A 27,888-nucleotide genomic window follows, 5' to 3' on the forward strand; every position below is an offset into this window, starting at 1 on the left:
TCATAATTATTGGGTTAACAATAATATGGTGGGGAAGTGGGTTGGGTGGACGTGAATCTCTGCCATTATTATTATTATTTTTTTTTTAATTCGATGCATTTAATGAGAAAAAATTTATTCAAAGCTCTGCCATTGAGGTATTTTAGTTCTCCTAAGTCCTAACAATGATTTCCCCTCAAAAAAAAAAAAGTCCTAACAATGATATTGATTTTCTTTATTTAAAATAAAATAAAAATAAAAAATAAAAAAAAATAAAAAAAACATTTTAACCGACCATTTTTCATAATTATTGGGTTAACAATAAAATGGTGGGGAAGTGGGTTGGGTGGACGTGAACATCTGCCATTATTATTATTATTATTATTATTTTAATTCGGTGCATTTAATGAGAAAAAATTAAGGCTGTAAATGAGCCGAGTTTTGTTGAGTAGTGAATGTTCAAGCTCAACTTAATAGCAAAAGTGGAATGGTCAAGCTTGGCTTGAGCTTGATACGAGCCTACAAATAATGTTCAAGCTTGAGTTTGTTATAAAGTATAAAAGTTTGAGCTCGGTTTGACTTGACTTGGTTCATTAGTCAAGCCAAGCTCGAGCTCTATATCAAGCTCAATATCATGTTTTTGAGCTTGAGATCCAACACAAGTATATTATCAAATCTATATCAAGTTTATTATCTAGACTATATCAACTTGTAATTAATTAAAGTCTTAGAATGATATGAGCTTATATGTCAAGCTCATATCAGTTTTATTACCAACTCATAAATAAACTTAAGCTCAACTTATTTTGTTACTTTTGTATCGAGCCTTGGTGTTTGTGAGTTTGTTCATGAACAATATTTTTTACTTAGACTCGGCTCATTTATTAAACAAGTCTAAAACTAAAGCTTAAACTTGGTTTGTTTATAAACAAACAAACATGAACGAGCTTTTTATTAAACCAAGCCCGAGCTGTTTATGAATGGCTTGGTTCATTTACAGTCCTAAAAAAAAAAAAATTCAAAGCTCTACCATTGAGGTATTTTAGGGGGCGTTTGGTTCATCAATTTTCATAACTTATATCTCTGTTTCTATAACTCATAACTCAAAAATGGTGAGACCCATAGCTAGAATTCCATTTGACACCACCATAACTCTGTTTTCATCACTCAATTTCCATAACTCATAACTCAATAGCATTTCTGTAAATAACACTACATAAGGGATTCACTGTCAAACTTTAGCCGCAACTTTTGACCATCTTCTTTTTTTTTTCACTGGGTTCGATGGGTGCCTTCATCTTTTTTTTTCTTTTTCTTTTTCCTTTCACACTAGGTGGCTCCTTCTTCCTTCTGATCTGGGTTTCTCTTTTTTTTCATTTTTCTTTTTTTTTCACTGGGTTTGGTGATACTAAAAAAAAATTGCACCAAGTGACAGGTATGAGGTCAAGCATGTACCATTGAACCAAGGGGTTCTTGACTTATCAAGCATGTACAAAATCTTGTAGGCATACCATTGAATCAAGACCTCTTGACTTGAGCATTGACGTATAAGCCTTTCATTTTAGCTCTTCTTTGATTCAATAGCTCGACGAGCATAGGCATTGGTCAAGTATTCTAGCTCTTCCGACATGAAGGTTACACTCGCCTCAAAAGTCTTAAACTTAATTGTATATAGACACCAAGACAGTGCTTACAGCACTGGCACTCAAAATCCCCAGTATAATTGGTTTAATAGTTGATGTAATTGTGAATAATGGCATAAAGGTTGCGCATTTCATTTTACGGAGCAGTTAATAAGAATCACAAGTCCCGGGAGAACTTTCTTTTCCATTTCAAACTAAAAAGATCATTTTAGAAATGTTTAGGCCATTTGGTAACGTTGTTTTAATAACGTTATTTGTATTTTTTTTGAAAAAATATGTGGATAAAAAAGTGTGAAAATACATATAATGTTATTTAAAAACTGAAAATTATTAATCAAAATCCCATACCAAACAGCCCCTTATATTTCAATAAATTTGGAGTAATAGATATAAAATTAACCAAAATCTGATTTTACAATAAGATTCAATAACTTACCTTAAATTAGGATGATATAATATAATAACCGTCTTCTTCTTCTTCTCTTTTTTTTTTTTTTTTTTTTTTTTTTTTTTTGAGAAGGAATATATAATGACAGTCAAATTGGCTAAAACTTTTAACTTTTAGTTTTTTATATTTTGTATCAGTTTTTTTCATTTTATTTATTACTATTTTTTAATTAGACAAAGTTAGCTTTTTTTGAAAATTAGTTAGCTTTTAATTTTTATCACACATTTTTAAATATAAAAAATACAAAAAGCTATATCTTAAGTATAATCCCATCCCATGCAACTACAGGACATCCAAACAGGCGCTACAAATTTCACTGAAAAAGAACACGCACCCCAATCGACCAGAAATGGTAAGCACAAAGCACATGGCATCCTAGAAGTCGGTACACGGTGCATGTATACTGGGGTAAAATTAAAAAGAATCACCAACCAACTAATGGCAAGCTAATGGCATTTAGAACAGCAAAAGATTCATTTGGGAGACCAAATGTAATTCTGGCAGCAGATGACAACAGCCGATCGACATCAAAAACAAAATCAAACAGAAATGAATATCAAATCCAGCAATATTACTAGAAAAATCAAATTCCAAGGCAATGCCATCGATGCAAATATTATCATAAAAGAAGAACCAGGTAAATAATTTGTCATCAGAGTAAACAAATAAGTAGTCAGGTAGCAAACAAACAAAAATTAAAAACCATTCAAATATCGTTTAACATTTCATCAACGCCAACCTAATTCAAAATTTCTCTAGACTCTCAAAAGCATATTTCATAACTCAAGTAACTATTGCTTTATCCACTCATTTTTAACTCTTTGAGGCTATCTTTTCCTTCGCCTTTTGAATCTTCAAAACCTTTTTCACAATCTTTTGCTCTTCAACCAAGAAGGCTCGGATTATCCTACACACAAAAAACCAAAAGCAAAAACAAAAAATATATTAACTCAGAACATGCTCTATTGACTTTTAAAAAAAAAAAAATAGAACAAAATCATTAGGTGCTGCACCTCCAGAATAGAACACAATCATTACCTCTCCCTAACAGCACCTCCAGACAGCACACCACCATATGCCCGATTCACAGTCCTTCGGTTTCTAGGCAATCTAGACCTTTTGTATTCAGCAGGTCTCAAGTGAGGAATCTGCAGAGAGACCAACATTGAATTAGATTTGACTTACCTCTTATCATATTCATGATGATCATAAAATCTTTCAAGTAAAGCAAACAGGAAACTATGTTAATTGTGACAATCAAGATACCTCTCTCTCTCTTACACACACACATGCAAGTCAACACAAATGCACAATAAATGCTTTTTGAACACTCCCGTTCCCCAGAGTCAAAACCAACGTCAGGCCACACCATATATAGCTCTTCTTATAGATTGTATGGTCTTAATAATTGTAGTAGCATGTGATAGTTTGAGATAAATGCAGCATCTCTATTTTCATTGGGCAAGGAATGTAATAATAGAGAATTCGCATTTATCATTTAAATTCACCTACAATTTACATAATTATGTAATAAATTGCTAATTAGAGAAAATAAAATCAGTAATGGTTCGCGCATAAGTAAGCTTGTTCAGAGTCAAGCTCAATTCCCAGCAGCATCATCACTTTCATGGTTTGGGGGTTGGGGGGATCCTGCCCAGAAATAATTACTCTCCAATGTCAAAATTGACTTCAAAAAATGCAATGCAACTGTTGATCCTTACATTCTTGTCCCTCAAAAGTGAACCAAATACCACAGACATTACGGTTACAAAATAAATTCAGGGCATAGCACTACATATTAACCACCATAACACCATGCAGACACTGATTGATCAAAAATGAAGTTCAAATAAACGTTAGATGTGAGTTACAAGACTTTTGGTAAAAGGCAATGTAAAAGTACAAAATCAATATTACAATACTATGTAACCAGCTAGAACAAAATCTACATAATTGCAAGTAGCGTGCATAAGAATTACTATTAGGTAAAAAATGAAAATCATTTCCTCCACCCTTAGCATCTTGCCTTCTCATGTCTTCTAGAATGTCATCTCTCTATGAACAATATCAAATCCTATAAAAAAAATTCTAATTGGACAAGCTAAAATGAGCTGAGCGTATTAATGCCTCACATAGGAACCACATATATACACATTTCAAAGATTAAAACTTGTTATCACCAAATTGGACTCATGCCTATCTCACATCAACTACTATACCCCTAAATAACACATTACCACAAATTAGGTTCCCATAATCAGACAAAACAAACAAGGAACCATGACAATAACAACAACAGTGCACTCGTATATTATCACATCCACCACTACATAAGTTACAGATCCACAAATAGCAAAATTACTATCACAAATTATAACTACAAAATCAAAGACACATTTACAGATTTAGCAAAAGACCCAATACTCCAAAGCACAAATATGTAGATACTACATACCCCTTGGATTCTCTTGCCAGTGACAGGGCACTTGGGTCCACTTGCCCTCTTCTTAGTGGTCTGATACACCAACTTCCCACCTTAAAAATCCACACAAAAACACAAACATTAACACAAACCCATATCAAAAAATCAAACCCAAACCTCAAAAACCCACAAACAAACACAAACCCATATCCAAAAAACCAAACTAAAACACCATTTTCAAAAAAAAAAAACAAAAACCCAATATCAAAAATTTAAGATTTTTAAGCAAAGTTCAGTGGTTTTTTTACCAGGGGTCTTGACGACCCGGTGCTGGTTGGACTTGGTGGCGTAGCTGTGGCGCTTACGATAGGTGAGCCGCTGCACCATTTTCAGGCACTCTCCGTTTGAGGCTGTCTCAGATGGGTGTGTGTTTTTGTGTGAGAGTGAAAAACAAAAGGGTTATAAATGGTTGAAGAAAGTGTATAAATAGGGTTTTGGGTCTAAGAAGCCCTAGATCTGACGGTTCTGGTGAGATTGTGATTATTATAATAACGGTTGGGATTAAGTTAAAAGTTATGGGCTGGACAAAGGTATGGTATGTGATATGGGCCGGACTATTTTCTTCTAATTTTTAGTATGGGCTTGGATGAGAGGGTGCAATGCAAATTTATATGGGCTAAATTTCTTGTGAATAATGCCCTATTATTGAAACAAGCCTAATAATTGTCATCCAAATAATAAAAAAATAAAAAATAAAAATCCCCAAATTCATTAGGTGTGTTTGGCCCAAAACGTTAACCTTTTTCTTTTTGTTTTTTTTTTTTCTTGAGAATTTTTTTTAAATTAAAAAAATTAGTTTTTATTTTTTTGTAACACATTTAACATAGCTACTAAAAAATATATTTTTTGATAATTACTATGCAAATAAGCTATCAAAATTTATGGTTCCCAAACGGACTTGTATACATCAAAAAAATCTATTAGGCTTTGTGGAGCTTAATTGTGTTTGATCCGGATGACGACCTGATTCGAAATGATATTGACGTAGTTTTTGAGAGAGAGAGAAACTGTATTGCCGCACTTTGTATTTTTCCCCTGATAATAGTGAAATCCCTGCAACTTCATAGATGTAAGCAAATTGCCGAACCACGTAAATACTGTCTTGTATGTGTGATTTTTTTTTTTCTTTGGCGTGTGTTTTTTCTAATTTGTTTCTCATAGGTTTAGGAATTTCATGTTAATTCCCTACCAAATCTTGTCCAATGAATATACAAAAGTCACATCTTTATAGAGTATAAGGAAGGTGATTGGTAAAGTAATCTTTAAGTCTAACTTTTTTTGGTTGACAAATACGCAGTGATTTAAATTTTTAATAGTGGGTTATGTAATTGAAGACTTGAAGTGTCTTGGGATACTCATATGTTAGGGAGCTTTAATATATATATATATATATATATATGTAAGGACCCATTTTGTGTTCCTAGCCCAACACGTGGATGGACTTAGGCCCAAGAAGCCCAAAAACAATGAATTTATAGAGAAAGGGTTAGAAAAATGGGCTTTAGTTAACCGAACAATGAGTTAGATAGGTTTGATAACAGATGAATGAAAATACACGAGTGTAAACTGAAGAAAAAGACGTACTCGGCAGAATCCGAGGACATTGGTTCTTATATAAAGTTCTATGGTAATGTTACAAATTTGATTGTAGATTGCTATAGTGTTTCTTTCTTGGATTTTCTGATCCTCCTATCTTACCCCCTCCTTCTCATTTTATACTATCTTCATCTTTCATTTTCACCTTCCACGTGCATTCTAGACGGTTGATTTGGATACTTGTCCCACCAGCACTCCCCATAAGTCCTTATGTAGCAGCTGTAAGACTGAAATCTACTGTTCAGGCATCACCTCTACATTAATGCGACTAGAGAGTTAGCTACAGTACATTTAATGTGGAGGTAGCAGCTTTCTTCTAAGATATTTTAGGACTCCTCCTTATTTGATGTCTTTGCAATGCTTGTCTACTCCAATTAAATTTTCGGGATTGTCACCCTTACTGATAAACCATCTCTTAGGACCTCAGCTTTGTCTAGCCGAGGACTCCTTCATCCTCGGCACACTCTCTTGAGCTATTATGACCAAATCCCACCTTTTATTCATCAACATAGTCTCCTCTGACGAAGACTTCTCCTCCTCAAGCAGATCCTTGTTCTCAGCTTGGGCCACAGGCCCAATATACAGGTAGATAATGAACTTTTGAACCCAAGGGCCCTACAATATATATATATATATATATATATAAGGACAAGGTTTAGCTATAACCTTACTCAATATCTTTTTACTAGAGATAAATTTTAACAAATTCACTATTGAATTACATTTTCTTCTTATTTCCTCTATACTTGCAAAATTTCTAGAAAATTAAAAATCAATAACTATGCCATCAATAATTTTTTTAAATTGCAAGTTTTTATAGTTTAAAATTATGCATAAAATATAAATTTATAGATTATATAGTAAATAATATTCGACTAACACAAAATTTAAAATGTGTACTAAGAGCATAAAAAATATACAATTCAATGGTTAAATTTTCAAAATATATAGTATTGTTTATTTTATTGAGTAAGATTGTAGCCTTAACCTACAACAAATTTTATAGCTAAACTTTGTCCTATATAAGAGTTAATTAAGTGGATTTTAGGTTTAGATTTTGATGGTGTACTAGAAAATTAACCAACTCCAAGTTCGTCCATAATAGTCATCCAGGGCAAGAATGGAAAAAGCCGGCCTATATGGAATACTCGTCCATGACAAGGTCGTTTGTCCATAAAATGTGTGGAAGACCTCTATACATCCCAACTCTGCACAAGTCTTGGGTGACCCCCGCATTCCTACCGAGCACAAGAACCAAGGTTCATTACTACAAACCATTCCCAATAGTGGTTATGGAAAACAAGACTGAGCGATGTAACTTCCATAGTGGTTATGGAAGTTACCATCGAGTTTTCTGAGCTCCTTAATTTTAGGGGAAGTTATCAGATAAATAACCGTTTCCCTAAACCTATATAAACACTTATCTCCGACAATTAAATGTATGTTCTGACTTCCTAAAAAGACAACCCCCAGAAGTTTGGAATTCTATATTTTCGAAAGAGAGGAACTAACTTCATCATCGGAGGATTTGTGGCCAGTCAACCCTGGTCTCCTCTGATCTTTGTTTTCTTCTTTTTCAAGCCCTCCAAATCATCAAAGTCCGCACCATCCAACTTACTGATTTTCTGAGAAATATCAGATTAATGTTTTTTTTTTTTTTTGGGTGTAAGTATAGACATGAAGTATAAATTTTGCCACTTCTCTTTAATTGTAGCCCCCAACAAATTTTCAAACACTAATTAATGCAATTAATAGAAGAGACTATTTAAGACGAGAATAATGATTTTTTTTAAGAGGAGAAGGGTGGCAGATTGAACCGGCAATACAAAGTCTGAAGGATGGGTAGTTAGAGGCTTAGAGCTTAGTCCATTGGTAATAATAAGATGTGACTAGTTAGGCCATACTTACACTTAGCCCATAGCCTATGAAATCTAAAGTTTAAGCCCAAACCTGGCAAAACTAAAACTTGGGCTTTACGTTGTTAAGCTCAAAGGTAAGCCCAACATTATATTTGCTGAAAGTAGAATTCTGTATTCACTAACTAAAACATGTTACAAAACCTAAAAAAAAAAGTTACAAAATAGATGAGGAGGGGGAGGGGAAATGTCATATGTATCAGTCTACCAAGGGTTATACCCCTTAAGTCTTATACAAAATTCTGCAAATCAAAATTTGAACTGTAATTGAATTTTACTAGTTTTTCTGGTTGTAAACTTACCCTCTTGGCCAACAGTTTGGCACATTGGTTAGCCTTACGCAACATGTGTCAAGATACCGTATCACCCTCCTCCATGGTCAGCTTAGCAGTTCCCTACTATGCAAAACCAAAGGAGCCAACACAGGAGGAAAACAAATGCGAGACTTAGAAGTTATAAAATTTAGTATTGTTATAGAATCAATATCAAATATTACATCACTGTAACCCATCTGCCAAGTCATGTATAATCTTTGTCTTACTGCCTATAACTCTAATTGCTTGCTTATGGATGTTCCAATGTTTAAGGAAAACCCCTTGGTCCAATAGCTATTAGTGTCACGAAGAATTCCAATTGCACCTACTTCCCAGAGGTCTAGAGAGCTCCATCAAATCCAAATGACTTTGGTTACTAGGAACTGGTTAAGTAGAAGAATTTATTGGCTAATAGACATTTTGAAAAGTGGTTTGGTGTATGTATTGGTTGATTATTTCAAAAAAAAAAATAAATAAATAAAATCACTTTGAGCTACTGATTTGATCTAAGAATTCAACGGAGGGTCCGGATTAGGTCTAGTGTCCACTGTCTAGTGACACTAGACTTGTTTAGATTGTAATACATGTCTATTTTTGGACACGTGTTATCATCCGACTGGATCTAGTGCACTGGAAGCACTGAACCCAAACCTACCCCTTCAACGGAAGGGAAGGGTATATCGATCATTGATGATTTCAATGTTTTGATTCGCCCATAGGCCCCACACTTGTTGACCCAATAACACTCTCTAAGAACCTAGGATTTGGTTTCTTTCTTTTTTTTTTTTTTTTTTTTTTTTTTTTTTTTTGAGAGTTTCAACTTATGACGTCCGCTCCTGATGATAGCTTTTTATCATCAGACCAAGACACCAATCAATTTTTGATGTAGACAGGGATTGAACCTTAAATCTTTTATTCAACCATCAGAGACTTTATCGGTTGAGTTAACTGAAACCCACATTAAGATATGGTTTCTATGTGATCGTAACGGGGGCATTTATGAGTTATTTTAATTTTATTTAGGGCTCATGACTTTCATATTCAATCCCACTTTTCAACGGGAGATTAGGGAAAGAATTAAGATGATGGTACCTTGAAGATTGGGCCACAAATAAGAGAGTCCTGAGTTTGATGGAATAGTGGTAGAGTGGTGGTTTAATAATAAGCTCATTCTTAAGGTTCGTTTGAATACAGTTTATTTTGTTGAAAATTGAAAATACTGTAGCAAAATAATTTTTAAATGTGTGAATAGTACCGTGTGACTCATTTTTAATATTTTTCTAAATAAAGTAGTTATGAGTCCTGTAAACAATGCATGAGTAGTGCGTGACCAGTGCATGAACAGTGTACTTTGTCTCCTAAAAACTGAAACGCGTGCATAAAAAAAACAAAAAAAAAAAAGTGAATAACGCAAAACACCATACGCTAGACGCAAGAAAATAATTCCTATCCAAACGTATACTTAATTGGTAATTAGATGGTTAAAGATTGAGATGACAATTATTTTATATCTAAAAAATATTGGCTTCCTCCAATTGAATTTCCTCTCTAAAAAGCGGTCCTAGACTCCTAGGACTGCTTGTCTAAGAGGAGAGGACCACAAGAAAGCCAATTGTTAATCCAAACGTTTATACGGTCAAAGCCTCCCATAAATTTTTTGGGTTGGTCCAGAGTCTCCATGCTAGGTTGGTAAGTAGAGCCAAATTATTTTGTTTGGATTTATGAATGAAAAGGCCCCCATAAATTTTTAGCATGGTGACTACGTCTCGAGGACTCTGTCCACAAGAATGCTCAATTAAGTTTATCAAGGGTTTGGCAGATTTTTGTTTGTTTGTATCTTTAGTATGCCTATTGTTGTTTTGGTGAGGAGAGTTTTGGATTTATTTGGGCTAACAACTTTTTTTGAGGGTGAATTTGGGCTAACACTTGGCCTAAGTATTTACAAAAATACTGAATTAGGTATGAGATTTTGACAATCTCTGTTTTGGCCTTACAAAAGAGGGTGATATACTGATATTATCGACAAATAAGAGGTTTAACATGAGCAAGGCAGTGCAATGTTCTCTAGTGGCTTGATCAAGTACCATAGATAATTTAATCAAGCATGATAAAACAAGTATGGTGAGAGTGGATCTCCTTATCTTATGCCTTATAAAAAGGAAAATTATGGAAGAAAAGTACCAATCCACATCATGGAAAAAGTCACACTAGATAGCATATCCATGATAAAATTGACAATGTCCTTTGGAAAATGGTATTTCTCTCAAGTGTTTCAAATAAATCTCCATTCAAGCCTATCATATACCTTATTTAAATCTAACTTCACCACTACAAATTGAATACAACTTTTTTTCCGAAGCATAGTTTCAATTAGATCTTGAACACATTAATGGAGTGGAACCAGTTATCACTAGCCACAGGTAGATGTGAAATATTTGTAGGGCTACATCCATTGACATATTTTTAGTCTTCAAATCTTCCTTACTCTAAAATTTAGGGAGTGAAAATGTAATAATTGAAAAGTATGTATGACAAAAATTTTGTATGGCCAAACCCCAACAGGTAAATAATCTATCCATAAATGACAAGATTTTTTAATTTGAACGGAACTCTAGCGCTTTCATTTTACTTTAAATCTTAAGGGGTCAAAGGTAAAAATTGAAAGTTTATACTAAATTGTGATAGGTCAAACCACATAGGGTGAATTTTAGTTTTCCCTAAAAGCTAGGTTCTACAAACTATAATTTCATCAGTAAGTCAAAAAAAATAAAAATAAAATAAAAGTGTGATACATTATATGATGTGCTTTACCAACATAGTTTACAAAGTATTTATTTATAATATTCTAAATGAAGCTCTATTGCTCAAGTTTCAAAAAATTTAAAATACTACTTCAATTTATTTTCAATGACCTTAAGCTTCAATAAAAAAAAAAAATTAAAAATTAAAAATTGATCTAATTTTGTTTTTTAATTTCCTAAATACAAGTTAGGAGATGAATCAAATGATATATCTTGAACATGTTGTATATAGCGAGTCTTTCAAAGATGTGGGTCGCACTATTGTGTGGGCCCACGTGTTATGAGAGTACCTGTTGTATACAACGGTTACTAAATATCCTTTCACATATGTAAGAGAATTCGATCATTGGATCTTTAACCTACAAAGGAGAGAGAATATCTCCTCATGAAAGTGTTTTTTTTTTTTTTTTTCTCCAACCTTTTTATTTTGAAGAGGCAAAATTCTAAGGAAAAAAATCCACAAAAATAGAGGGGTCCCCGACTCCCCTATATTCAACAAAACAGTGTTATGAAAACTTTGGAATTGACGGATTAAAAAGGCTAGTAATTGGTAGGTCATAGTTGGGGTGCTCATCTTTGAAGGACCGACATTCGTCTAATGCATGCAGGGCGGAAAATTTTCCCATTGATGATTGAACCACCACTTTGTCCAACCTGCCGTGGTGATAAATCCGTCTAGAACTACAATAATTATTGTGAAACGAATCTTTGGCAGAGGTTTTTTATTTATTTATTTTATTTATTTAACTCTTTAGTTTATATATTTATGTACAAAATTTTAAAATCTCATACTCTTGTTTAAAGTTTTCAGGTTTTCTTCTCCAAAAAAAAAAGCATTGGTCTTGATAGAAATTTGATCATGACACTTGGGGCTAATACTTGAATCTTATAACTAGCACTGTCCTCGTATAGAATTTATTTTGTATAAAAAAGATCATCATATTTCATGAAGAGATTATTTTTGTATAAACACCAAACTTATGAAGTTGATTGTCTTCTTGAAGCTAGACTCTCTCTCTCTCTCTCTCTCTCTCTGAGTGTTTTTATTTTATTTTGACAAAACTTAAAACACCATTCTTTAGAATATGTATTTTAAGTTCTCCAATTAGATTTAATTATGTAATTTATTGACCAATGCAACACATTCATGTGGCTTGTTGGCTATTGCATGTACAGTTACAGCTCTCAATGCCATGTGATTGAATTTACCCTTTAATTTTTACATAACTAATTCTAATTGAAGCAATAGTAGTTAGACAAATACATCAGAGCAGTATTAGCATGGCAAAATTTTCCAAAATTTTCACTAGGGATCTATGATATGTACATATACACTGACAAAGCTAATACGATCAACATGGAAAAAGCAAGAATGAAGGTTCTATATGCATCTTTCGGTTGACAAAGCTAACCTGACTTAATTTACTGTGACACCAAACTAGTTGGTCCGTTGCTATCCTAGACATGTTTAAGACCCTTGACACTAATTTCATATCTACTTGAGAGAAGAAGTAATGATGATCTATGCCATCTTCTTGATGCTTTTGCAACCTCTTTAATATGCAGTTTCCACTCCTGAAAATGTCTTTAAGCTTCTTCTCTTTCTGAAATACCAAAATAATGTGCATTAGAAATTTAGAAAAGACAATGAGCATATATGGTTAAGCTAAAAGAACAAGAAATTAGGAGTTTATATATGAAATGTAGAGAAGCTAACCTTTTGAACATCAGTTCTAAGCTCCATCAAAAGCACAGAATCTGAAGGGTTTTGGAGTTCTACATGTGCCTCCTTTCGACATGTTAGAATCGTGGTACATGCATCTTTATCAGCATGAATGAATTTCCAAATGGTTCTCATTGATCCTTCCAAGTTCTCTATCAACTTGTCAATCGTAATTGCACCATCATCTCTCCCTTTTTTTTCTTTCCCTTTGTCCGCTGCAAGTTTGTACTGATTTAATTTTGCTACCAAATCAAGAATTAACTTAAAAGTGCCCATCAAATGGGACTATCTAAGATGAGGAACATGCAAAAAGTTACTAAATCATGTATTAGTCAGTCATAATAAACACAACTTATAAAAGTTAAAAGAGTCTCAAGAATTCTCACCTCTTATTACTGGTACTTGAAGAAAGTTACGATTAACACATCGATTCTTGACATAATTTTCAACCCTTGGCCCTTGAAAAGGTTCATTTTCAATAAATCTTTGCAAGAGCACTTGAAACTGTTGAAATTCACCTGCAACTTCATTATAAGGAAGTAGTCCATAGGGGTCAGATTCCCATAACTCCAAGGCCTTCTCATATTGCCAGTGAAGGATTTCCCAGGAAAGGCATAACTGACCAACATAAACCACTTCCAAATCACTATGCAATTCTGTAATGAACTTCGTCATTGGGTCAAGTTCAGACTTTTTGCGTTTGCTTAGCCAGAAGCTCTGTGAAAGAATGGATTTGATTGCTGGAGCCGAGGATTTGTGGCTTGAAAACGATTGAAGTGGGTCCTTCGACTCCAAAAAACCTGTAAAATCATCGTGAGACACATGAGATGTTGTGCATCCTCCACATTAGACTTTTTTTTTGATAGTCTAATCCACATTAGACTTAAAATAATAGTCTTGATAATAGGACAACTATGCATTAGCATATCCCAAAATTCACTTTACCTAAATAGCTATAATTTATGCAGCACACATTTTAGCTTTACCAAACTCCTCTTGTCTTTTAGTACTAGTTTATTCACAAAAAGAAATCAGCTATAAGAAATTTTGGTGGAGCATTACCATCAGTGATAGACTTACAGGACAAGAAGAAATTCAAATTTCAGCAGAAGTCATTCCAGAATAAGATAAGTATTTCAAATGAAATGGTGGTGCTAATTGAAATTTCTGGCCCGCCAAATAACACTTAAGGACCATGAATGTGAAACTTTAACTAACCATTATTTTTGGACTCAAGCATAAAAGGCACATGGGGTAGCTTAGTATGCATACCCAGGTAGAATGTTTTGGCACATAGACAATAACTAAACAACTTAACAAGAAAGAGATTACACATCATATGACACTCATTTCAAAGTAGACAATTTCAAGTTTTGCAACTTCTGGAAGGATTCTTGAAGTAGTTCCTTTACACGGTTGTACAAGTACGTAAGAAAAAAAAAATTCTTACTTGAAAAAAGGAAAAGAAAAAAATGTCCAAGAAAATAAGAGAAATATAGTTGACAACATAAATCTCTCCCAACTTTCTACTTTTATGTAATCGTAATTACTCTAAGGCTTGGTTGGGATCTAATTAGGTTCACGCTTCTTCCATGCCCAACTAACCAGATTTAGTGGGTCCTTGTCTCTTACTCTTTTTTTTTTTAAAGAATTGTCTCTAACTTAATAATCTAATAGAGTTAGGTTGAATTAATGATATCATTTACTTGAATGTTATTAATTGTACATAATTATAGATGGGCTCATCAACAAACATGATATGAAAATTTTTGCTTAAAAAAAAAAAAAAAACACAAAAAGAAATTTAAAAATTAAATAGCAAGAACTGGTAACAAGTAACTGACCTATTGCATACATCTTCTGGTAATTCAAGATATCGAATTTCCGCATACGTTCTCTGTAACTTTTGTAGAACTTGTGAAGCTCACTCATTCGATCACCATATTGGAACTTCTCATCAATCTTCCAAGGCTTCAAATCTTCAATTATTTTTGGACACTCAGATTCCTCAAGAATGGTGGGTAGGCCTGTGGCTCTGACCTTTTTCAGCTCCATCTTCAGCTGCTCTATCAAATCTTGATGTTCCCACAATGTTTCCAATCCATTTGAATCCTCAGCATCCCACTCCGATGAATTCTTTGAATTGGGTTTTCCATCCACTGATTTTTCATCTTTGCCAACAAATTCTTCATCTTTGGAATTGCCGGTATCATGAGAAACATCCTCACCACGCTTTTCTGAGTTTAGAGTATCTGAATTCTTCATATCAGATTCTTCTAGTTTTCGAAGCTCTTCCAGAATATCACTATCTTCTCCATCAAAATCTTCTGGCTCATACCCGGAATTCAAGTCCAAGTCTTCCACATTGCCACCATCACTTGTGCCCTCAAAATCTTTTTCTGACAAAAATCCATCACTGCTCAAATCAACTAATTGATCCATAACTGAGCTTGAAACAATAGAATCCAAATCAAAATCTGAAGCCATGAAGTCCTTTTCTGAAAGAAAATCATGTTCACCAGAAACATTTTCTTCACCTGAGGAATTATTCTGAGACTCCCCCAATTGTTCTTTCTCATAATGAGCATCCTTAGAAGAAGTCGTAGCCTCTAGCCACTCTGACTCCTCAGAATTCTCAGAAATTTCATCATGAACAGCTTCTTCTACTGAATTTTGTTGAATAGAAAGAGAATCTCCTTCTGACAAAAATGAACGACCGTGAGTCGCGTTATTTCCAATCAAAGTATCATCCGAAATAGCATAAAATTCTTTGACTGTAAAGCTTGAAGCTTCCGTTTCCTCCAAGACGTGGCTAAAACTCTTGCCAGACAAAAACTCGTACTTATTGGTGCTTGTGGAGGGACTGGTGTTATCTAAGCTGAAAGAGTCGCCACCATTCCCTTTATTGCTTCTGCTGATTTCTTCATAAGTAGGAAACCTAAATTTGAACTCAAACTTAGGCGTTTCTGACTCTATTTCATCGAATTCATCGTGCCGTCCTTCCATTCTTCCAAAATTTTCAGAATATTCTACCTTAAACTCTGCCTCTGGTTCAGTATGATTTGAATCAGTTTCATTGTTTTCTTGGGAACCAATGCTAGAACAATCGGATTTTCCCCTTCCGAAACCAGCATACTCTGTATCCCCTCGTTTAAAATTTTCAGAATATGCTACTTCAATAGGATTGAAACAAATTTGATTCTTTTCTTGGAAAATATTTTCATTTTTGTTGTATCTGAAAAGAAAATAGAAATCTGAATTAGTCAATTAAAAAATATAAAGAAAAAAAAAATTAATTGCAGTCAAAAATGGTAGTTGAATACCTGAGGAACACTCTGTTTACGAAACCGAACAGAGTAAGCCAGAGTCTTGAAACAGAGGCCAAGAAAAACCCCGCAAAGAGAACCATCTTTAGGTAGAAAACCCCTTTGGTAGAACCCATATTCAATAAATTGAAGTGGGTTTTAGGCAAAAATTTGTTAAGGATCGCCATAAAATAAATCCATCATAGTCTTTATTGAGTTTGAAGCAAATAGAGAGCAGAAAACAGAGTAAGTCATGGAAACTCTGATTTCTACTTTGAAATTTTCAAGTTAAAAAGGGACCTTTTACCTGTTAAAACTTAAAACCACAAATTGAGCACAAAAACATCAGTTTTGCATGGATATCCGACTTAAAAGGAGGTTGAAATCTGACCTAATTAGAGAGATTTAAAAGGGATTTGAAAGCAAAAACTGAGGACAGAAAAGAACCTGTCAGCAACTGCTAGGGTTGAACTAATCTTTTGGGTTGCTTAGAGCCTTGGTTTTCTGAGGACCGTTATGTGATACTCTAACACCTACAGAAAACTTCATCAAGTTGGAGAGAGAGAGAGAGAGAGAGAGAGAGAGAAGAGGGTACAATTGAAAGTTTACGTCTTTATTTTCTAGGGAAGTTTGAAAATTTTGAAGTCTAGGAAAGTTTTATATTAATAAGCTGATTACTTAAAAGTATTTATTAGTTGAGAGAAGAAAAGTGTTTGGGGGGAATGTGGAAAGGAGGCCGAACTTACACGAGCCAGTTGTAATATCGGCAGGTCGGTGGGGAAATATCCATGGCCATGAATCTTGTATTGAAATAGTAATAAAATTAGATAATAAGAAAAATAAAAATAGTTTTTTGAGCAGAAAAAATAAAAATAGTTGGTACAACAAAAAGGGAAAAAAAGGAAAAATAGAATAATAAGTAATAACCTTCCAAAATTTTGCTATTTACCAAAAAGAGAAAAAGAACTTTAAGTTCCTTAAGGTATAAGGAAATTAACGATAAAGATCTCCTAAAATGGTACCTAATTACAAATTTATAATTTTTTTGTATAAAATCGAGTAAATTGGGCAACGGCTTGAGATTTCATCAGGCAAAGTAAATTGCAAATTTTATTGCTTGACCAAGACTTAAGTTAGCCCACAAAAAGATAGTAACTTATTAAGGATAAAAGAAATATTTCTTTATACCTCTAATGTTTAATTAACATAAAGCTCATGGAAGGAATATTATTTATTTTATTTCTAATAAAACTTTCAATTCCTATTTAGTTTCCTTGTACCTTGAAGGAGTTAAATGTATTTTTCTTTAAAAAAATGCTATGATCACAATATTTTCATAATATTTTTACAATAAATTCTAAATAGGATATTATTACTCACTATTGCGTAGATAAAAAAGTAATTTTAGTAGTGAATTCAAATTAAAACCGATAACAATTTAGTACCTAAGATTTATTAAAAAAGTTTTGTGAAAATGAGATAAAAAAAGCTAAAGAAAGATATTTAAGAATTCTGCGCCCCTAAATTCTCATTGTAATTGAATTTCCTAGCATGGAAAGGAAAACCTGCTGGACACTCCCAACCCAAGTACAACTTCACTCGTTTTAGACCAACCCATTATCCAAGCAAGATGAGGAAGGGGTATGAAGTTTCCAATCAACGCGGAGACTAGTGAAAGTGGTTTTTCCTTTTCTCTCTCCTCAATTTCTATTTTGCTTTCAAAAAGTGAAAAAATATATAATAATATTCTTTTTAGTTAAAAAACTGATATTTGGTAATTGATTTTTCTCTTATTTTTTGTTTTCAAAAACAATTTTTTATTTTTGAGATTAAAAATCTTGTTTGGCGATCTAAAATAAACAGAAAATAAAAACTGTTCTTAAAACTCAAATTATAAAGGAAATTGAAAACATATAAAATATTATTTTCAGTTTCTAATTTTCAAAAGTCAATGAAAACATGCATTTAATCTAATGAATTCATCTCATTTAATGAGTTAGCATTAGAGTTCAAATTCTAGTTGTATGGGTAAGGACCCAAGATCGTATATTGGGTTTTGAACTTTATCCGAGGATATAGATAGGTCCAAGGAGAAGCAAATAATTATTAGATATTCTCAGTTCAGGTCCCATAAGTAGGGAACAAATGAAAGGTTGACAAAGGAGTAGCCCCTCCTCGGATTTGATGAATATAGTTCAAAGTATGTAATCCAGCAATTAGAGTAATCTTCCAAGAAACTCCAATAATAGGGACATGTCTCATGAACATACGAGAAGGAAGAAGACCTAGAAATATCTAAGGGAAAGTTGCAACCATCGCATTAAATACACTGCAACTACTTTTCTGGTCGCATTTATGTTGAAAAGACATCTGAAAAGTGCTACCTTGGCTACCACAACTCACAGAGAACTAAAGAGGGTGTCTGATAGGACAGGTACTCAAGTAAATGCTTGGATAATTAACAGGTGTAGGATAATGATGGTCCGGAGGAGGATATATAATGTGAAGGACTCTTTATGAAGTGGGGGATGGGAAAAAGAGATTGAGAATACTATAACAATCTCAATTGTCTCTGTATCCAACTGCAATCAATATATATATAATTGTGACCTCCTCGGACTAAAAGTCCATTGATATCAATACTTCTTATCTGTGCTTGATTGTTATTTAATTCAATACTAGTCGTTGTTCAAATCATTAGGGCATAGTTCTTTGACCCATTTTCTACAAATTTATTGTATTGGGCTCATTGGGCCGATATCCCATATACTTTGGGCTTGGACCACAAATCGGGACTCTACACTAGTAATAACATATTTTAATATTTTCTATTTTTTTCTTAAAAAACTTAATTTAATTTTTTTAAAATTTCAACTAATCAAACATGTTTTTTTATTTATTTCAGAAGTACAAAAAAATTGTTTTTTCTTTATATTTTCAAAAACAAGTTTTTGAAAATAGAAAATAATAAGTATTATAGAAAATAATAAGTATTACCAAACATAACCTAATTATCTCCAAGTAAAAATTTTCAATTTTATGAAATACTTTCTTTTCCTCATATTTGTGGAGCTTAAAATTAAAAGTGATAGTTTTCTTTTTTGTGCGCCACATACATTGGATAGGAGTTGAGATGAAGCACATAATTAAATTGACCTCTCAACTAATATACATATATATATATATATATATATATTTGGCACAATATTAAGTCAAATGAGAGTTAAAATTTGCAAAATGAGTTTGGCACCAGTTTTTGTGATTTTGAGCTGCCTAATTCTATACTTTTTTTTACACCAAATTTATGTTTATGAAAGTTTGAAAAAAAAATACAAGAAAATTTCTTATTTCAAAGAATAAAAGATAAGGTAAAAAAAGAGAGTTAAATACTTTTTTTTTCTCTCTAAAGAAAAATTTATGATTTTTTTAAATTTTTTTATATATAAAATAGAAATTCTACTCTAGTATAATCTAAGTATATAGTGTGAGGCTCCTTCCTGGAAACTTGAACCTCAACTCTTATCTCCACACATTCCACAAGCACTTATACTTGTGCAATGACCATCTCACCAAGGGTATGCAGTGATAAAAAAATTTATGCACTACTTTCTAATATTCGAATCAAAATAATAAATTATTTGATTTCACTTGCTCAAACCAGATTTTTAAATGTCTACCTTTACTTAATTGATTTATTAGATTAATTTTATTCTATAAGTAATCTCATCAACATATGTAAACACTAACAAGATACTATCAACGTTGATGAGGGGGCATGTTCTCATTATAATTTGTCCAAAACTATTTAAAAGTGAAATATTTCAGGACTTATAGTAGATGTGATTAGAGTTGAGAATAGCAACGTGTAAAATGCTAGTGTAGGGTTCAAAACTCCACGAATTATGTCCTTCCAAGATATAAAAAAGACATTATTATATATGTATAATTTTTTTCTGAATATTATATGTATAAATTGAGAGCATTATTATTATACTTCTAAATGAAGTAAATAATATATATATATATAAATATATATATGAATATGATGGTTGGTAGGTCTTGTAAAATCAATACATGCCCATTTTATATAATACAAAACACCCAAAGAAAAAGAAAGATAGGTTCATCCGAAATTACAACTCACATAAAGCTAAAGAGTCAGCTGATGTGGATGTTTACATTAATCTTATTGCTATACGATTATGTTCAGGAAAGGGTCTTCTTCCCTATTTCTTTCTTATATTTTCTCCCTTCTTAAAATATTTTTTTATCGATAGGTTATATTTGTATTGTTGTTGAAAACATCATTACATAAATACAGTAATTTATTTTTTTAGCCAAAATATTGGGCTTGAATTGTCATCCAATTCAGACATCATAAAATAGAAGTTAGGATTGTCACACACATCTCATGCGAGCTAGTCTCACCTTCTGTAGAGTACAAAACTAGTGAGATTCATGGACTTATAACATGTTGAAGGCTATCGTGTTCCGAATTACAATAAGATGAAAGCAACGCTCAAAGTGTGAAATCAAAGTGTGTGTTATTAGCTACCTTGAAATTCCAGTGGCCACACCGTGTGCAAAATTGAGAAAGCCTTTGGCCTTTTTCTCCTTGTGCTTAATTGAAAAATACTTGAACTCTGTTTAATCATCTTGTGATCTAAAAGAGATAGTTTGATCAGGACAATGTATCTTGTGTATCAAGTTTATGCAATCACAATATACTTTTTTTTTTGGTTAGAGAGGTTCTTTGAAACTACATAAAATGCTTTCTAATAAGGTTCAATGCATCAAAACCTCAATAAGGTTCCTCCTTTGAGTGCCAGATGTTCTGGTTTGTGTGGACGAGGAGTATGTGGAGTAAATTCGTTTAGGAAGATTTCAGAGATTCTGGTGCTTTGCCATAAGAAGGCAAGCATGTGTTTGTAGAGGTCACAATAAGGAGTCTAGTTTGACAATTAGAACTATTTTTTCTATTGGATTGGGTTCTCAGAGTGGATTTTCATTGAAAAAGTTCTTCTTTTCCACTTCGTTATTAAATTTTGTCTACTACTTTTTTTATATTGCTTCTAGATTTGATATTTCATAATTATGGTTGAATTGTTTATCTGTGTGGATTAATTCATCATTTATGTGTAATTGATCAATAAATTGTATGACCCTATTGTGTAAACCACGTAGAGGTTTAAACTAAAAATTTCAACATTTCATGCTCTAATTTATAATTGTTTTTTAAAAAAGGCTCTATATATAGTCTTAAAAGTTTTTTTTTTTTTTTTTTTTTAAATGGTCATAATCAATGCATAAGACTCCATAGATTTCACTGATTATGCTGTTAAAATTTTATGATTGGGTACTTTGTGTTTGTTTTATCTTTTGCATGCATCATTCTCGTAAAGTTATCTTTTTTTATGTGATAATTTGATAATTGAAAGAAGGAGAATTTGAATTCTAAAAGTCTCTGTTAGAAACATCAAGAGGTATCAATTGAAAGTCTCTCTTGGCCTCATAAAGTTATTTTTATTGAAACTTTTAATTGGTTAGTTGTATTTTATTCTCGTACCAAAACATGTTAATAAAATCCTCGTATAAAAAAAACGAATATGTATAAATGCATTACTTGGACAACCATAATTTTTTAAGCCGTAAATATGAAACAAAAAAATAGTCAGAAATCTCAACCTAATATTAATGGAAGGAGGAAAAAATGGGTGACAATAAAGCACACACTAGAAGGTTTATACTTTATAACTTTGACCTAATAAGATCATTCCATGCCGGCCTTTTTTGGCTGAATTGAATGGTTGTGGCCAACATATATAGCCAGTCATTTTCAGGCCAGATTGACTTCCGAAAAAGCATGGCTTATGATGTTCAAGTAAACCTTTTATTTTGTTCAAGCATTCACACGAAGGAAAAAACTTTTATCATTAAAATATGCATTATTAGAATAATTTTCATTGATGAAAACTCGTGCGTGCATGCGTGAACGACTTTCTCATATTGAAATCTGTTGAATGTGACAGAATCCCATTTTTTTTTATCCAGCTTCTTATTAGCATTAAAACATAAATTATGTTTGAATTGGTTGAGCACAAAGTTTTTTGAGTGCTTATGTTAATTAAGAAATTGGAAATTTTAATACTTTTTTATGCTAAAAATTGGAATTCTTAAATTTGAACTGAAAAAGTGAATGAACCTTTACGATGCTTAGATTTATATATCAATGGTCCCTTCGGGGACATCTGATAAAATTGGGGAAAAAAAAAGAAGAAGAAGAAGAAGAAGAAGTCTATATATATGTATCAGTGCGAAAGCATAATAAAGAGGCTCATTTTCTTACAGTTGAACTTGAAAAGGCTATCTTCAAGAATCACGAATATGTATGAAAGCTAACAATACAAAGACGTGCCCAAATTGTGCAAGTGTTCCTGAATTCATATTGCATATTTTACGAGTAATAAAATAAAATCTTATATAAGCACCTAAAATAATTATTTTTCTTAGTAATGATAGGAATGCAAAACTTTTCACAATTTTTGACAACTTTTAAATATGAATTCTAATATATCATTTAAACCGTTCTGAAAAAGATGGTATTCTTAGACTCTCTCTCCTCTTCTTCTTCTTCTTCTTCTTTTTTTTTTTTTTTTTTTTTTTTTTTTTTTTTTTTTTTTAAGAAGTACAAGAAATGCAAATGTGAAACTACATGTTTCCTAAGAGCATTCCTATTAAGGATGCTAAAAATACCCACTATATCAAAGATTTCAAATGTTAAAAATTTTGACACACAGTTGCAGTGAGCTATTATCAATAACAGCTCACTGTAGCATAAATGTTAAATCAAAATTTTTATTTTATTTTTTATTCCCAACAGTCACTTTTTCTCTTTCTGTTTTATTTTTCTCTTCTTTTTTCTCTCTCCTCTCTCACTTTCCTCTTCTCTCTTTCTTGTAGCTTCCGTTTCTCTCTATTTCACGATTTGAGCTCCTCCCCTCCAAGATTTGTCAGTCGGGAACTTCAAAGCCCAAATGCCACTAGACATGAAATCCACTTCGCCTTCGGAGTGTTGCCATCGATATGGAGGTAGAGCTTGACGGCAGGGTGATTTGATTTTGTGGGTCTGGGTTCTATGGTTTGATTTCATAAGTCTAGGTTCTGTGTTTTGATTTCAGCGAGGTAATTTGATTTTGTGACTTGGTAGGTTTGTGGGTCTCTGACTAGCGTGGGCATTGACGTTGAGGGGAGATCGGCGTGGGTCATTGGTTAAAAGTTCTATGTGGGTCATCAAGTTGATCGGCGTGGGTCTATAATCGGTGTGGTGGTTGTTGGAATTGTGGTAGCTAGTGGTTGGCGGCGGGTAGGATTGTTGGGTTGAGAAAGAGAGAGAGACAAAGAGGAAGAGAGAGACAGTGAGACCAAGAGGGAGAAAGGATAAAAAAATAAATAAAAATAATAAAGAAATAATATTTAAATGAAATGTAAAAAAAAAAAAAAAATAGAAGTTTTGATATAAGGTATGTTGTAAAGTGATGTGCTAAATATTATAAAGTTAGTTTTTTAGATGCTAAATGCTAAAATTTTTACAATTTTTGATAAGAATGCTCTAACATGAACAAGGAAAACGAAAAATACGTATAGAAAAAAAGCAAAAAGAAATAAAAGAAAGATAAACATTTTAATTTTTTATGATGCACTTGGTTACCGAAAATTACTATTCATCCTAATATTTTGTCCAACTAAAAAAGTAAGCCATGCCGTAGGACCAATAATGTTCTTTTCCAAATTTCTTTTTATTTTTTATGAATCCTTTTCCAACTATTCATCCTAATATTTTTTATTTTTTGGAATCTATTTGTTTGTGCACCTAAACAAAGATGTGAAGAATTATTGCAAGAATCATTATAAAGCAGCTCTATTTGTTTTAGCAATAATATTTTCTAGAAAATGAGTCATTTTTTAAAAAATATTTCCTAAAAAACTGTCTTATTTTTCAATATTTAGTAGCAATAACTTTAAATGAGTTGAAAAACAACCTCCTAACTTCCCTTATTTAGCTTGCTATGAGATAGAATTGTTTTCTAAAAAAATTTAATGGAAAATAATCTTTAAAAATAAGTCATACTTTTTATATTGACCAAAAATAATTTTCCTTTGACACTGGAAAACAAAAAAAATTATTTTTACACAAGGTTTTCCATCGAAACAAATGGAATGTTCTATCATAGTCTCAATCATTTAGACATTTAATCTCATTTCAAAAAGGGTTCTTTTTTAATCATCACATTAACCTTTCGTCTTAATATAAATGATAAACTTGACTTCAACACAGCTTTAAGAGGCCTCAAACTCAATAACACAGAATTTATTTTTAACAAGTAATGTCTGTTTTCTTTTTTGGTAGAATATCTTCCAAAGTTAATAACACTTGACCTTTTAGTTTTTGTTTCTTTTTCTTTTTTAATCTTAATGCTGAGTTACACAATAGCAGTCATATACCTCTCAATTGGGATCAACCAGACAATGCCAATTCTTTAATACATACCTATTTTTGACTCAAGGCCTGCTACACACTTTACCACACCTCAAAACCATTCAAAAGTGGCCACCAGCTCAATTCCCAGTGTAAAATCCAATACACAACATTCCAGTTTTAAACTTCTAAAGATTTTCCTATTAAATTTCTATGTTATTATTATTATTTTTTTTTAAACATTGATTTATATACTTTTAGATCATCTATCTAACCTCTCGAGTGTAGTAATCTCCCTGTCTAATATGAATATGATTTCTCCTTATTTCAAAAACTGTCTATTTAATCTATTTCATGGTCTAGATATTATTATATAAATCATTAAATCTAACAATATACAGCATAAAAGACTATATACCTTTAGATTTATAAAATCTTATACGGACCCGTAAAATGAACGAAATAGTCAAGGATTGAAATGAAGAGATCCTTTGTCCATCCTACCCATCAAATAGTTATATGAAAGAATTCTTCATAAAAAAAAAAAAAAAATTAAAAAAAGAAGAAGAAGTTACATGAAGGAATTCTTTTGACATTGACCCGAGGTCTTGCCTAGGAAAGTTAAAAACCCAAAATCTAATAAACCGTTAAACCAATTTCTGAGGTAGAAGTCTTATATCATCTAGATTTATTAAAGAGTCATGTTAACGAGTGCCTTTAGAATATTTGTTAATAATTCAATTAAAGAAATTTTTTATGTAAAAAGAAAAAAAAAGTGATTAATATTTTGACAATTTTTTCATTTTCCATAAAAGTGATATCAAAACTTTCCTAAAATGGATTGTTAACCAATACTCTAAGGGCACTCATTAGCATTTCCCTTTATTAAAACCCAAAAACTTGTATATTTCATCTCCAGCTCAGCTCCAATTTCAGTCTTCAAGCCTTAAGTTTAATTATGTTGCAACAATTTAAAATTTCCTAAAATGAATCAACCAAAATTTTTTTCTCGCTTATTTTTGGTTCAGGTGACCCACCTTTAGACCTTGTATTTATTTATTTATTTATTTTTCAATTTCTAGACTCCAAACAAAACATAGAATAAGACATGAAACCGTGTCGGCTCCACTGGTTTTTATCTAGAAGAAAGTGTGACGTATAGAAGTCTATTATATTACAAATATAAAGAAGGTTTCTGAGGAGGAAAATCAAAGAAAATTAAATTTTAGGTTTCTTATAAATCTTACCTTCGGATTTCAAAAACTCTATATCATATATTCTTCTTTGCTATCAGCAGATGAAGACAGAAGACATTTCTTAGCCAATTTGTGTGAAAGTTTTAGTGCAAGAAGAAAAAAGACGACATATGACCCTACATTTGATGACCTTCATGGCTAGAAAACAAGCCACCCCTAGTCAAGATCATCATCCTCTTAGATCTCAATTGAAAATGATAGCTAGATTGGGATATGAAATGGTTCAATCTTGAAAGCCTTCTAGCTAGCAAAAAGTTAAGAACAGTTTATTTTGTGTTCATTATGTCATAATTGTGTTAATGAAAAAAATTATGAAATAAAGATTTTGTGATCCCTCTTGTGAGTCTTAAAAATAAAGTGGGGTCAATAAATATTTGGCATTGAATGAGATAAAAAAGTATCATAACCAAATATTATTACCTCATAATTATTTTGAGTAAGCTGCTTGTGTTGGGGTTTACTATCAAGTGGTGTAATAGACAATCTAATTCAATCAATTACCATCCATCTTTCACTGGTCTACCTTTAAAGTGAAGTAATGTACTGGGTGTGGAGGAATTTGCTCAAAATGGTATGTGGCCTAGATGATTATGGTGTTCTGCGTAGTTGGGTGTAATAACCCAAATCAAGGTTTGTTTGCTCTTCAGTCAATGTTCATGTTAGGAGAATCAATATTATTTAAAGTGAGTTGAAAATTTTGATGACTTTCCAACTTTTTTTTAATGAATGAAACACATACACACGTGGTGCAATATATATTTTAATTCTCTTGAAGTTTTACTTTTATTCATATATTTTGAAATCCAAAAATAAAAATAAAACACCATTTTAAAAGGAATTGATAATCTAAGTAAATTATCAAATTTTTTTTAAATGAAAAATCATATATTTTTTTTGTTATATAATATGTATGGACAAAATTTAAGTACAGTATATTAGGTGTTGTTCTTTAGGTTCTCATATTAAGATTCAGTTATTTGGTTACTTAACTTTTTGTAGTGCCAAATAACTAAAAAAATAGTTCCATTGTTGTGGATACTCTAATATTCTATCATATACATACATATTGAGTAAGATTTAGGTACAGTACTTAAATGCTATTCCTTAGGTTCCCTTTCTAAGATTCAGCACAATAAAATAATATAAACATCACAATAAAATAATATATCTACTACAATAAAATAATATATCCCACTCAAAAAAAAAAAAAAAACCACCACAAACCGATCATTTGTAGATTCTGAAGAACAATAAGCAAACCCAAAACCCCTGCCACCTCCACTGCCACCCATAACCCACAACCACCTCCACTGTCCATAGGCCACCATTAACACAACCCAAATCCATCAAATTTGCAACAAAATCATCTCAAAAACCAACCAAAATCACGCAAAATAAAAAACAACCAAAATTCAACAAACCCACAAATCCAACAACAAAAAAACCTAGTGACAACCAACAAAAAAAAAAACCCACACCACCACCACAGCCAACAACAACTGTCCACAGTAATGGCTTGGGACAACCCACCACCACCACCACCATAAACCCACCTCAACAATCACTACCCACAACTCTGATTAAAAAAAAAAAAAACCACCACCACCACCAGGCTTGGGTCACCGGTGGCTTGGGTCGCTGGCGGCTTGGGACTTGTGTTGGCAACGGCTTACGACTTGGGTCATTGGCGGCTTGGCAGGCAGGGGCTAAGGAGTGGTGAGGAGTTGGAGGAAGAAATAAATAAATAAATGAAGGGGGAGAAGAGAAGGGTTGGGTTCATTGAAAAAGAAAGGTGAAGTAGAAAGAAAAAATAGAGAAAAAATGGCTGGAGGAAGGAACCCAAAAAAAAAAAAAAATTTGAAAGGGAGACGTGCTGGATTGGGTTCAATGAACAAGAAAGAATAAATGTGAAAAAAAAAGAGAGAAGAAAGAAAGAGAGAGAAAAGATT

At 32.4% G+C, this 27,888-nt stretch overlaps 2 protein-coding genes across 4 annotated transcripts; both read right to left on the minus strand.

The window, feature by feature from the left end:
• Positions 1-2,655: 2,655 nt before the first annotated feature.
• On the minus strand, positions 2,656-4,951 carry LOC115976861 (60S ribosomal protein L34). The gene is made up of 4 exons (XM_031098376.1): positions 4,801-4,951; positions 4,526-4,605; positions 3,109-3,218; positions 2,656-2,977 (listed from the first exon to the last, which is right to left on the minus strand). The coding sequence occupies exons 1-4, from the start codon at positions 4,877-4,879 to the stop codon at positions 2,884-2,886; spliced, it is 363 nt and encodes a 120-aa protein (XP_030954236.1). The 5' UTR covers positions 4,880-4,951; the 3' UTR covers positions 2,656-2,883.
• A 7,427-nt stretch (positions 4,952-12,378) lies between these two features.
• On the minus strand, positions 12,379-16,857 carry LOC115976862. Of its 3 annotated transcripts, none has more exons than XM_031098378.1 (6): positions 16,655-16,857; positions 16,226-16,514; positions 14,747-16,137; positions 13,289-13,702; positions 12,897-13,144; positions 12,432-12,783 (listed from the first exon to the last, which is right to left on the minus strand). In XM_031098378.1, exons 2-6 carry the CDS (start codon positions 16,393-16,395, stop codon positions 12,532-12,534), a joined length of 2,475 nt encoding a protein of 824 aa, XP_030954238.1. In that variant the 5' UTR covers positions 16,396-16,514; positions 16,655-16,857; the 3' UTR covers positions 12,432-12,531. The 3 variants fall into 3 exon arrangements, with proteins under 3 accessions (XP_030954239.1, XP_030954238.1, XP_030954237.1); XM_031098377.1 differs by having other exon boundaries at positions 16,226-16,523; XM_031098379.1 differs by having other exon boundaries at positions 12,379-12,783; positions 12,897-13,117; positions 16,226-16,855.
• Positions 16,858-27,888: the final 11,031 nt, after the last annotated feature.

The sequence above is a fragment of the Quercus lobata genome, chromosome 2 (genome assembly GCF_001633185.2).
Source record: "Quercus lobata isolate SW786 chromosome 2, ValleyOak3.0 Primary Assembly, whole genome shotgun sequence".
NCBI lineage: Eukaryota > Viridiplantae > Streptophyta > Magnoliopsida > Fagales > Fagaceae > Quercus > Quercus lobata.

What these genes read in the sequence shown, in the direction of transcription:
- LOC115976861 (XM_031098376.1), bottom strand. Translation starts at nt 4,879, where the DNA reads ATGGTGCAGCGGCTCACCTATCGTAAGCGCCACAGCTACGCCACCAAG. An exon ending in CCGGGTCGTCAAGACCCCTG is followed by an intron (nt 4,606 to 4,800) that starts GTAAAAAAACCA and finishes TGGATTTTTAAG; the next exon opens with GTGGGAAGTTGGTGTATCAG. An exon ending in CTGGCAAGAGAATCCAAGGG is followed by an intron (nt 3,219 to 4,525) that starts GTATGTAGTATC and finishes GTCTCTCTGCAG; the next exon opens with ATTCCTCACTTGAGACCTGC.
- LOC115976862 (XM_031098378.1), bottom strand. Translation starts at nt 16,395, where the DNA reads ATGGCGATCCTTAACAAATTTTTGCCTAAAACCCACTTCAATTTATTG. An exon ending in GTAAACAGAGTGTTCCTCAG is followed by an intron (nt 16,138 to 16,225) that starts GTATTCAACTAC and finishes TTTTCTTTTCAG; the next exon opens with ATACAACAAAAATGAAAATA. An exon ending in TCAAGTACCAGTAATAAGAG is followed by an intron (nt 13,145 to 13,288) that starts GTGAGAATTCTT and finishes TTGATTTGGTAG; the next exon opens with CAAAATTAAATCAGTACAAA.